Raw genomic sequence first — 13,522 nt, 5'->3', positions numbered from 1 at the left:
TTGGTAGGCCACTAAGAGAATTGCTACAAATATGAAGAGATTTTCTTATTTTATTTCCTAAGGTCAGTATAAATTAGTGCTCTGGAAGTAAAAACAGTTTTATGTAGAAATTTCCTTTTCTAGAATTACACATACTTTTTTTAAAAAATTTAATTTAATTTCTAAGATAGGATAGGCTTAGTCGTGTTTAAATGCCAGTAGGAAAAATCTCATTTAGAAGGAGTAGTTGAATATATATGAAAGAGAAGAAATGATGGATAATATATACTACTTTAAAAGTTGAAAACAAACATAATTGAAAGCGTAGGTGGAATATTGGCCTGAGATAGGAGCATGGACTCTTCCAACTAGAGGGAAAAGGAGAGAATAGGTATAGAAATAGATAGGGGCGCCTGGGTGGCTCAGTCGTTAAGCGTCTGCCTTCGGCTCAGGGCGTGATCCCGGTGTTATGGGATTGAGCCCCGCATCAGGCTCCTCCGCTGGGAGCCTGCTTCTTCCTCTCCCACTCCCCTTGCTTGTGTTCCCTCTCTCGCTGGCTGTCTCTCTCTGTCAAATGAATAAATAAAATCTTTAAAAAAAAAAAGACATAGATAGACTTGTAGTTTTGGTAGCAGGAAGATGAGGCTTCAATTTTCTGTCTGATGTTAGGCCATAAGGCCACCCCATCTGCCAAAAATAAAGAAGGAAGTAGAGAAGGGGAGGCTGGGTAGAGAGCAGGGATGGTTTAAAATATTCATTATGGTAAGTAGAAGAGATATTTGACCAAACAAATGAAATAGAAGTGAATGGGCAGTATTGAAGGACCATGGAGTTTGGTGACTATGAGTAATACTAATGGTGATGTGGTCATTTGTGTGATTTCTCCAGGAGCACCAAGTTTCTTGGTGTGTGCATAGCACGTGGATAGTAAGCATCAGCCAGGGTTAGGATTTTTGTGGCAAAAGTTATCCATGAATGAAGAAGAATGACTGGAGTGAAGAAAGATGGTGCAGTTGAAGGTCAGGTTGTTTTGTTTGTTCAATAAGAGAGTTGGGGAGAAATCTTGAAATGATACTCTCAAGTAACACCCCTTGCCACCTTCCCATCCTCTCCCAACATTTTGAAATTGCTATATGAGAGAATAAAATCCCAGGATTTGAGAAAGTCCTAAGGAAATTAGTGAATTCAGGGGAAAGCGTGGTTTCCTTTAAAAGAGCTTGAGGGCCTAGTGCATTTTGTTGCTCAGGGGAAGTATTGGAGATTGCACAATGCAAAGACCCTCTTGCTGTAGAGTGAAAGCAGCCGCAGAAAATATGCAAATGAAGAATATAGCTGTTTTCCAAGAAAACTTTATTTATGGGCACAGAAATGTTAATTTTAACATGACAAAACACTATTCTTTTGATTTTTTTTAACATTTAAAATTGTACAAATTATTCTTAGCCCATAGGCCATACAGAAACAGGTCGTGGCCAGCATTAGCCCATAGTGTGTAGGCAGCTGACCCTAGCCAACAGAAGATCTTTTGAAAACAGTTTATGGGGAAGTGTAAATCAGAGTTTATACTTCTGGATGTTAACATATAAAAACATATCTTTGAGGAGAAAGGCCTTGTTGGATCTAATAGCTTGTTGATTTGGCTCACTTGGTGATGTTGAACTCTCTCACCTGAACTGAGGTAGTGGCAAGGCAAACCCAGAGGCTCTAGACTGTGTAATCACACAACCTCCATGGTAGCCATTCCAGAAACTGCACACTTTGCACCAGATATGCCCATGGGTGTAGGTAACTCCCAGAAGTATAAACAGATTAAACTAAAAAGAGTTTGTAGAAAATCTCTTCCCAGCTGCTTGTCACAGAGTCTGGTTTTACAGCATGATGATTTTAAATTTCAGTATCAAAAGGGTTCTCTACAACCCATGCTGTAAGAAATTAACAAAATGTGAATTTGTAAAAATAATATTTTAACAAGCTTAGCAGGTACAGATGAGTGGAAATGGTATTTTAATTAACCTTACTATTACAGCAAGATGACACTGTTAAATATTTTCAATTGTGAATTATAAGAATGACCTTACAAGTAGAGGCTTCATTTCAGGGCTTTTGACAGAAATTTATATTGATACTAATTCATACCACTGATAATTTACTCTGAGAAAATGATTCCTGAAGGTTGGCATTGCTTAAAAACTGCAAGGATCTTTCATCCTGAAAGTATGAGAGAATGACAGTGTTGCTGATGCATTATTAATTTCTAGTATCTGATTTTCTAATGCCAGTTTTTAAACTCATTTAACTCTTAAAATTTGGCTTGCACAAACACTTTTACCGATATTTTGTCACAATGAAAAGAGGGATCTTAGAGTTAGAAAGCTGTGTAATTTTACTTGACTGATTTTTTTTAAACACAAAGGCAGCAATATTTGAAATAATTTTTAAAATCATTGAAATTTTAGCTGAAATAAATGGGACTATCTTTAAATAGCTCACATTTTACTTAGTTTAATTGGTAAATTATAACTTTGGAGGAGGATATTTAGATATTTGAACCTTCACCAGTAACTACAGAATATAATTTGTTCCAAAGGACTTCATTGAATTTTTAAATAATAGAGTTGTAATATTAAGAAATTGAGAACTAGGGGCGCCTGGGTGGCACAGCGGTTAAGCGTCTGCCTTCGGCTCAGGGCGTGATCCCGGCGTTCTGGGATCGAGCCCCACATCAGGCTCCTCCGCTATGAGCCTGCTTCTTCCTCTCCCACTCCCCCTGCTTGTGTTCCCTCTCTCGCTGGCTGTCTCTATCTCTGTCAAATAAATAAAATAAAATCTTTAAAAAAAAACAAAAGAAATTGAGAACTAAACATAAAGAATGGATGGATCAAGAATTTGGGGAACCAAAGGAGAAGGCTCTGTGGGACCAAGTGTAGATTCTTAATAGCATTGAGAGATGACTGGCTAAGGAAGAATGTGTACCGAATTGTCTCCTGTTAATATTTCTGTCAAGGAGGGTGGTGGTGGTGGTAAAAAGATAATCCTTAGAGACAAAGTCACATGTAATAAGGTGACCAGTAGGAGAATTTTGCTAGTCAGAGACGAACGGTGTCAATAAAGTATTTTTAAAAACACAAGGGTGGATCCCATGCCAATGTCAGTAAGTATGTTCCACTCACCTTTCTGTCTAAAGTCACAGACAAAACTCCAATTTTTTCTGGTAACTTCTCTCTTATTTTTTGAATATTGCTTTACAAGCATTTTTAGTAAGGGTTTCTGCCCATGGATAGGAGTCCTAGGTGAACTTATGTGTAGTAATCACTAAAGAGATTGACCCAAAAGAGTGGGAAGGAAGACAGGAAGAGTGACATTTAGAGTCACCAGCATTATTACCTTATTTTATTGAGTGGCAAGGACCAGTCCCAGCCACGGGGCTATTCCAACTTAGATATTCCAAGGGAGTATTGTGTCTGACTTGTGAGAACACATGCCGTTGGTCAGGAATTGAACTCCTGCACTGATAGCCTACAAATAGGCAGATTGGAGGTCAATGGATTTGCTCCACATGACAGTTTATAGTCACTTGTGAAATACATTGCAAGAACGTTGTTATTTAGGTAAAGCATTGGTACTGTGAATATTTCCCTCATAAATTAGAGGGTCCAAGATTATTCCAGTAACTTCATTCTGAGTCATAAACAGTTATGCCTTCGTGATTTTGAGAAAGAGAGCAGCAATACATAGTTTCTGAAAAATTGCCCAAAACTGGATTGCAGCTAGCATGCAAGAAACGCACACAATCCTGTGAATGCCTGTGGGACTATGTGGCTCATGAAAACATTATTGATCATGTGTAGGGGTAGAATAAAGGTTAAGAACCTCTGATGTAATCCAGTAAAGGCCAATTCATCAAATTAAATTAGTCAATTAGATATTTGCCTTTTAAATGCAACACACATCACTTGATACAACAACTAGATAAAGCAAATTAGTCACAATATTTGAAAGTTGTTCTCCAGACTGAAAGAAAAGTACAACTTTGTCTTTATATACACATGAAGCTCTTTAAATATGTTCGTTGTCACAAAAAAATGAGTTGGTTGGGCTAGGACTAGGATTACAGTTTACAATTTTAAAGTAAGGATAGGGGCACATGAGTGGCTCAGTCGGTTAAGCATCAGACTCTTGATTTTGGCTCAGGTCATGATCTCAGGGTCATGGGATCCAGCCCTGTGTAGGCCTTCCCCCTCTCTGGTCTGCTTGAGATTCTCTCTCTCCTTCTGCCCTTCCCCTCACTCATGAACACACTCTCTCTCTCTCTTTCTCTCTAAAAATAAGTAAATAAATCTTTAAGGATAAAATTGGGCAGAACTGGAGGCAGGGTGGTAACAGCAATGGAAAGATGTTTTTTGTACTGTGTAATCATGTAATGCATATCATCCTTCAACAGTTCTAGGTGGTGCAAAAGCAGTAGTACATTATAGCCATTAATAGTGAAAATGGGAGACAAAGTATTTTCAGTGTGGATTTGGAATGTATTATATACTTTTTTAAAAGACTTTTATTTTATTTTATTTTACTTAAGTTGTCTCCATGCACAGCATGGAGCCCAACATGGGGACTGAACTCACAACCCTGAGATCAAGACCTGGGCTAAGATCAAGAGTTGGATGCTTAACTGACTGAGCCACCCCAGTGCCCTTCAAGATTTTATTAAGTAATCTCTACACCCAGTGTGGGTCTTGAACTCATAATTCCAAGATCAAGAGTCACATGTCCTACCAACTAAGCCACCCAGGCGCCCGTATTATTATTATTTTTTAAAGATTTTATTTATTTATTTGACAGAGAGAGAGAGACAGCCAGTGAGAGAGGGAACACAAGCAGGGGGAGTGGGAGAGGAAGAAGCAGGCTCTCAGCAGAGGAGCCTGATGCGGGGCTCAATCCCAGGACTTCGGAATCACGCCCTGAGCCGAAGGCAGACGCTTAACAACTGAGCCACCCAGGCGCCCCAGGTGCCCGTATTATATACTTGTAAATGGATGTAGTGATTCATGTTTTGGGAGTCACTTTCAAAAACCTAATAAAACTTGCATGAAGTTACTTGATACTCTCCAACATCCCTTATTACTTTAACTTTTTTATGCTGTGAATAGAACTTTCCCTCTAACTGATGCATGTTTAAGTCTTCACTGATGTTGAAAAGGTCATTGTTACAAGGGCTATATCAAGACAGATCAAGATATTAAAATATTGAGAAAACAGGGGCACCTGGGTGGCTCAGTTAGTTGAATATCTGACTCTTAATTTCACCTGAGGTCATGATCATGGGATGGAGCCCCATGTTGGGCTCCATGCTGGGCATGGGGCCTGCCTAGGATCCTGTGTCCCTCTCTGCTTCTCACCCTGTCACTCTCTATCTCTCTAAAATAAATAAATAAATCTTTAAAAAAATACAATAAAGTAAAATATTGAGAAAACTCTACCATATTAGAAACCATTAGAAGAAGTTCTTGAGATTCAGGCTCATGGGAAACCTTGAAATGTGGTTTATTGATTCCACTTTTTTAGTACCCAAACAACATAAGTTATCGAGGTGAACTGTGATCAGACTATATTTATAATTGATTTTAGGACACTTGGAAAGAATTTAAAACCCAAAGAAAGTACCTTACTACCTAATTTATTTATTTTTATTTTTAATTAAAGTATAGCTGACATATTTGCTTCAGGTGTACAATATAGTGATTCGACAATTATATACATTACAAAATGCTTACCACAATAAGCATAGTTGCCATCTGTCACCATACAATGCTATTATAAAAGTTTTAACTATATTCCCTATGCTGTATTTTTCATTCCTGTGACTTACTAGTTTTATAACTGGAAATTTGTACCCCTTAGTCTCTTTCACCTATTTTGCCCGTCTGCCCACCTCTCTCCCTTTAGGGAACCCCTAGTTTGTTCTCTATATACATAAATGTGTTTCTCTTTGTTATTATTGTTTGTTATTTGTTTTGTATTCTAGATTCCACATGTAAGTGAAATTATATGATATTTGTCTTTGTCTGTCTGACTTATTTTCTTTAGCATAATACGCATTAGGTCCATACATGTTGTAAGGAATGGCAAAATTTCATTTTTTTATGGCTGAGTAGTATTTCATTATATATACATACCACATCTTTATCCATTCAACTATCAATGGACACTGGGGTTGCTTCTATATCTTGGCTTGTGAATAATGTTGCAATAAACATAGGGGTGCATATATTTTTTCAAATTCATGTTTTCATTTTCCTTGGGTAGATACTCAGAAGTGGAATTACTGGATTGTATAGTACTTATATTTCTAGTTTTTTGAGAAATCTCCATACTGTTTTCCAATTTACATTTGCCCCGGTTTACATTTCCACGAACAGCATGCAAAGGTTCCTTTCTCCCCCACATCCCTGCCAACACTTGTTATGTCTTGTTTTTTTGATACTATTCATTCTGACTGCTATTAGGTGATATCTCCTTGTGGTTTTGATTTGCATTTCCCTGATGATTACTGATGTTGAGCATCTTTTCATGTGTCTGTGGGCATCTATATATCTTCTTGGGAAAAACATCTGTTCGGGTCCTCTGACCATTTTAATTGGATTATTTGGTTTTTTGGGGTGTTCCCTTGTATGAGTTCTTTATATATGTCGGATATTAGCCCATTATTTGAAATATCCTTTGCAAAGACCTTTTCTCATTTGGTAGGTTGCCTTTTCATTTTGTTGATGGTTTCCTTCACTGTACAAAAGCTTTTTAGTTTGATGTAGTCCCAGTTGTTAATTTTCCTTTGTTTCCCTTATCTGAGGAGACATATCTAGAAAAATTTTGCAAAGGTTGATGTCCAAGAGGTTAATGTCTTTGTTTTCTTTTGGGAGTTTTATGACTTCAGGTCTTATATTTAGGTCTTTACTCCATTTTGAGTTTATTTTTGTGTATGGTATAAGTGGTCCAGTTTCATTCTTTTGTGTGTAGCTGTTCAGTTTCCCCAATACATTTATTGGAGAGACAGTCTTTTCCCCATTGTATATTCTTGCCTCCTTTGTCATAAATTGACCATATAAGTGTGGGATTATTTCTGGGTTCTCAACTCTGTTCCATTAGTCTATGTGTCTGTTTTTGCACCAGTACCATACTAATTTGGTTATTAAAGCTTTGTGATATAGTTTGAAATTTGGGAGTATGATATTCTGGGAGCAGAATAACATAAAAATTTCCCGTTGTTCTAGCATTATTAAACACAGTGTAACCACTTTTTAATATTTATTATATCTCTTTTCTCTCTCTTTTTTTAAGATTTTATTTATTTATTTGAAAGAGAGAGACAGCAAGAGAGGGAACACAAGCAAGGGGAGTGTGAGAGAGACAAGCAGGCTTCCCGCTGAGCAGAGAGCTGGATGCGGGGCTCAATCCCAGAACCCTGGGATCATGACCTGAGCTAGAGGCAGATGCCTAACGACTGAGCCACCCAGGCGCCCCTCTTTTCTCTTTTTCATTAATATTTGTTTGTGTGTTTTTAGTTTTTTTTTTTTTTTTTTTTTTTTTTTAACTAAGCTCTATACCCAATGTGGGGCTTGACCTCCTGACCCTGAGATCAAGAGTTGCATGCTCACTGACTGAGCCAGCCAGGCACCCTTGTTTGTGTGTTTTCAAAGTAAAATTGTGATCTAGTAATTTCAACTGTTTTTTTTTCTTTTCATATATTAGAAACATTTTCTAAATCGTCAAGTTTTATTTTACAGTATAATTTTTATAGCCATGTAGTATAGAAAGGACTTTTATTTATTTGATTTAGCCAGAGCTTACTGTAATAAATTACTTATACGTTTTTTCCCTCCCGGTTAGGTTTTAGATACTTGCACAATGAGAATGAACCTAAATTCGCCAGCCAGATATCTTTATGATTTGTATGGCAGAACAATTAAAGATATTTCAAAAGGTAAGTGACAAAGATTTTATTAACTCTATGATAACATTTCAAAAGGCACTTACATAATTTTGTTTTTACTTTGTATATTTAAAAAGAAAACAGCTATAATAAAAGTGTAGTTTTAACATGTCTAAATATGTCATTCGTACACAAAAGGAAATTATGAAAGGGATTAAGTTTTGAGAAATCTTTATTTCAGCATGTGTTGGTCCATTTGGTCTTCTATCACAAAAATACCATAGGCTGGGTGGCTTGAACAACAAACACTTATTTCTTATAGTTATGAAGTCCAAGTCCAAGATCAAGGCCCTGGCAGATTCATTGTCTGTTGAGGGCCTCTTAACTGATTCACAGACTGCTATCTTCTGACTGTGTCCTTATTGGTAGAAAGGGCAAGGGTGCTCTCTGGGGTCCCTTGTGTAATGACACTAATTCCATTCTCAAGGGCTCCACCCTTATGACCCAATTACCTCCAAATACCATCACATTAGGTTTCAACATTTGAATTTTGAGGGGACATATACATTCAGCCTATAGCACAGCTTAAGTTTAGATTTTAAAAAAATCATCAGTATTTTAACTTTAGTAAGCTATCACTTAATAAACAAAAGCAATTGATGAATTTTCATAATTAATAGGCATTTTCTATGGTATACAGCTTTCAGAAGAGAAAACTGAGAAATCATACTGGTGTGTTCTCAGAAATTTTTTAATTGTTTTGGTTAACTTCTAGAGGTTGTCAAAGGTTATGAAATGTGTTTTAAAATAATTTCATTGTATATCTTTGTCAAAATATGAGACCTCCATCTGTATTTCTAAAAGCACTGATTTGCTAGTCTCTAAAAGCAAAAATACTGTGAATTCCATATTTGTACTGCTATTAAATTACTATTAGTAGTAATTGCTACTATTATTTACTTTTTACTTTTTTAAATTTACTTTTTATTCCTTCAGTAGTAATTGCTATTACTTTAGTAGTGTTACTGTTAGCACTACTAAATGTACTACTGTTATATCCTATCACTTCATTTAAGCCTTAACTCCATATGCCTGAAGAGGGCAAAATATTAAGTGGCATACTTAAACTGCAAGGCTAGATCCAGAAAGCTTTAAGTTTTTTAAGGATATGGATACACTGAGTACTTACATTTGTTTCTAATATCTTTGCTTGTACTATATAAAAACAAACCTTTACTGGCTTTATCATCTTAATACTATTGAGTGACTACTATTATATTTTGATACTTATTGTTATAACTCTTAATTTTTTTTTTCTGCCAAGGATTGTATGTGTGTTTGTGTATTTAGAAAGGAAATCAATTTTTTCTTGGTCATTTTTAATGTTTGTGTTAAGTATGATAATTATTTTTCATTTTATTAGGAGTTTTTAATCTGAAGATTTCAAGTCTTCTGTAGACACACCCATTATCTAGCTAGTTATTTACCTATAAGACATATGTAACACAGGGAACACTTCCTTATGGTCTTTTTGAGGGAGAGGATAGAGAGGGTATCATTATTGAAGTTTATTTCTTTTTTCTTGCAGTCCCCCCGATCACACTGGCTAAAATGATCTTTATGATCAACAATATTATGTAATCACTCTTAAACTTGCATTAATAAAATAAATAACTAACACATTTTCTTAAGACCCTATCTAGCTTTGAATTATTTCCAGCTCACCAGGAATTTAAAAATGGTATTTGAATAAATCGTTAGAATTGAAACTATAAGGAACTCTGGTTAAAGGGAAAGATTTATATTTAGAAAGTTGATTTTTCCCCTCCCAAATGTGGTATAACAGAATTACTTATCAAAACATAAAAGCTCTGACTCTGAGGTGTGATGCTTCATGGATGCCAGAGGCATTCAGATTCGTGCCTCATGCTTCACATGTCCCAGAAGTGTGCTATTATCATATTTTAATGCGTGCCTTGCCCTGTGTTTTTGCATACTTATAAAAGCTTATGCCAGCTGAAATTAGCCTATGCAACTACTAACATGTGGAAGCATAACAAGTTCACTAAACTTAATATTTCAAAGAAGCTAATCCTGTTGGAGGAACTTCCAGTCTGTAGCACTCTAGTCACTTAACATTAAATTTTTGCATTTCTATTTTCTTTGTTTGTTAGTATAATTCGTACGTCAAATGATTGAAGTCCCTAAACTTTTATATTTGATGGTCTTCTGAACTTCAAATTGGAAAAGGTCAAGTGTTATGTGATAGTTACCTTTTAATTTAAATAACCACTAATACTCTCATTTGATGTATGACTCGTTGTTTGCTTGTTTTATGTCAGATCAGAAAATCGTGTCTAACGTTAAGATAATAGCAATTACTTTTTATTTAAAGGGACAGATTAGAAGTGTAATTGTACTAAGGACTAAAAAGTAAAAGATACACAAATGCTGCTTTTTTAGAATTAGATATGCTTTGAAGGTTTTCTTCCTATGCTGTGAGGAGTGAGCCCAATTGACATGACCCTAAACTTTTACTTTATCAAGTCTAGTGAAACCCTTAAAAACCCATGGGATTTAAAAATTGTGTATGTTTTTAGATTTCTAAACCATAGAAGATTTTTTTTCAAAATGTTATTTATTTATTTGAGAGAGAGAGCACAAGCTGGGGAGAGACAGGCAGAGGGAGAAGCAGACTCCCCACTGAGCAGGGAGCCTGACATGGAGCTCCATCCCGGGACCCTGGGATCATGACCTGAGCCAAAGGCAGACACTTAACCAACTGAGCCACCCAGGCACAACTGAACCATAGAAGATTTTAACAAAGAAATTTATATTGTTAAGTTCTTTAGTTATGGCTCCTACAAAGTTATGAAAAGTTCTTTAGTTATGGCTCCTACAAAGGTCTATTCCTTCTAGGTTAGAAGAGAACTATCCACTGTGTAAAAATGCCATATTCCTATATGTGGTCAACATGCTAGTACAGCATTTCTGCTAGAACTAATACAAAAAATGCATTCTGCAAAATCACTCCCATCAAAATTACAAGGCTATGAAAATAATAGCGTTGAGGAAGATCATTCAAAATCTATGCACCTTTAAAACCAGAATACTAACTTAAATAATAATCATTAATTTAGGAGATACTGTAAAGAGCCTGGATAGGTATCTCAGAGTGCTGCTTCAGAAGATATTAAAACTGCACAAAAACAACAGAGGATGAGACAATGCAGATGAAAATCAACTGGAGGTTTGAGCCAGTGGGGCTTCCTTTAATGAAGGCACAGGAGGAAGCAAAACTGCTACAGAGTCCTACAAGGAACCCCAGTGCTACAGCCAAGATAAAGTCTTTTTTCTTTCCTGCCAAAGGATAGAATTCTATTCCTTCTCTGTTGGCCTCCTTTACCTAGGAAAAAAGCACATATTCACCAACCAAATTTCTATACTGTACTGACATCATTCCCCTGTTGAGCTGTATGGTATAACACGTAACAGTCGCAGAACATGTAGATAGTGTCAGATTTTGGTAGATTTGTTTAATAACACCCTCACTCCCCCTAACATTTCCTATTTTTTTGTTCTCTTAGCTTCTTTGGCTTAGTTATTCCATTAATGGTGAACCAGAGAAGTCACTCTCTCTCTTGAGGAAGGAGATCCTTAGTCTCTTATTCCAGTAACCAAACCCCACTCCTGTGTGGACCCTTCTAGATTCTGGTGGGTAGTATGAAATTTACACTAGAAGATTCTGAAATGACTTAGAATATAATTAAATTGGCTCCAAGGCCATGCTACTGAACACTGAATGTTCACTTCCTATTACATTTCCCACCCCAAATTATACGTAGTGGCACTGTCCAAAGTAGCTATTTATTTTCTGACACGTTCTTCAGAGATTCTACAATGCAATGAGATCAAATGACAGGATCAATGTATTTCAATCACAAAATTCCAAAAACATACCCTGAACTTGAATGTTAACTCTTGTCCATTAAGAAATTTTTGTGAAGAAATTAAATTCAGAGAATAAAATTCCAAAGAAATGAAAATCCCAAATCCCAAATCAAATAATCTTACCTTTATGAGTTAAAATCCAATAAAAGTTCCAACTCCTCAAGTTAAAATTCAAAGAAATTAAAGCCCTTAATTTTTATTCTTCCCAGTGTCAGCCAGATGACTTCAGGATGCCTAGTTTGAACTGGAATTCCTCCATCAGCTACCTTCTGGGCTCCCACAGTGGGTGTTATCCCTTAGGACTAAGAAATTGAATTGAATCTACACCAACTTTCTCATGTGACCTAATTCCAGTTAAACTGAAAGATGATCACAACATCATCTCTATACCCGGTACATTCAGAACAGAAGCCAATCCCCAATTTCTAATGTGGCCATTCCAAGCAAAATGATGTTCCTAGGACCCTATGTTTGGCATGATCCAGACCCATGTGACTGTTGCCAAAGACCATCACAGAAACTAAGTGCAGGAAGGCAAGAGAAAACATTCTTCATTTCAGTTTTTCCACGATACTGGTTGATTCATGCTGTTGGGCAGGGTCTGTGACATATGACATAACACGTTGGGAAGCAGTCTCCCATCAAGACATTAATTATAGTATTATGATTTATATCTTGAGGGAAAAATTGACCAGTAACATTGTCTCTTCTCTAAAAAGAGGATGCATAAAGTATTGGTTAAATGCTCTGATTTTGGAACCAGAGTTCAAATTCTAGTTACACCATCTATTGTATGACCTGAGACAGGTTAATTAGTTTCTCTAAGGGGTTAGTTTCTTCCTCTATAAAGTAGGGATGAAATTAATTACCTTAATAGGTTGTTGTAAGGGTTAAGTGAATTAAATGGAAAGTCCTTAGAATAATTAAGCCTTAGTAAGCATTATGTAACACTTTTTTAAAAGATTTTACTTTTAATCTCTGCACTCAATGTGGGACTCGAACTCACAACCCTGAGATCAAGAGTCATATGCTCCACCAACTAAGCCAGGCAGGTGCCCCAGCATATTATAATATTGTATCATCATTGCTGTTATTATTATTCTCAAAGAGGATACTCTTGCATTCTTGCAGCTTTTGGGAATTTACGTTGGTGGCAGCCCCAGCACTTGTTTGAGATGCTGTTATTTGCCTTTGTAAAGTATCCCAAACATCTTAATATTCTTTTCCTTCTGAGTCCCGTGTTTCTGAACCCCATACTGAACTGAGGGTAGGCCCTCTCTAGTGGCAAAGCATCCATCTTGCCTTGGGAGCAATAATTTCAATCCTGGGTCACAGCAGCTGCTGTCATGGCCTCTGGCTATGGAATCATTTACGCTAAAGAAACCTACTTTGTGAACACAGCTTCCCCCTCATCTTCACATTGGTTCCCATTAAAGAATAACTTCTCTCCATGGATTACTGAATTGAAGTGGCTGTTTATGTTTCTGAGCCTCGTGGTCTTAGTGTTCAGTGAGGACCAGCACAATATCATTTCCTCCTGTAGACAGGGTCTTTCCTCAGTTTTTGAATGCTCCTAGTCTTCCCTCTTTCTACGGTATTTAGGATCTGTCTCTGTTGTACTCTTATTCCTTTCAGAAGGTTCCCTTCTCTAACAGGCTCGGGCTGCAT

The 13,522-nt window shown here is 36.6% G+C and overlaps 1 protein-coding gene across 1 annotated transcript in view; it reads left to right on the top strand.

Moving 5' to 3' along the window:
• Nucleotides 1-13,522, top strand: part of DCDC1 (doublecortin domain containing 1) — a 415,749-nt gene that overhangs the window by 71,447 nt on the left and 330,780 nt on the right. The window contains exon 8 of the mRNA XM_057317241.1: nucleotides 7,861-7,954. Coding sequence (XP_057173224.1) covers nucleotides 7,861-7,954 — 94 coding nt within the window. The remainder of the gene's footprint in view (nucleotides 1-7,860; nucleotides 7,955-13,522) is intronic.

The sequence above is a fragment of the Ursus arctos genome, unplaced genomic scaffold, assembly GCF_023065955.2.
Source record: "Ursus arctos isolate Adak ecotype North America unplaced genomic scaffold, UrsArc2.0 scaffold_23, whole genome shotgun sequence".
Lineage (NCBI taxonomy): Eukaryota > Metazoa > Chordata > Mammalia > Carnivora > Ursidae > Ursus > Ursus arctos.
Note: the sequence above shows the minus strand (reverse complement) of the source record. Positions and strands in the feature narration are given on the sequence as shown.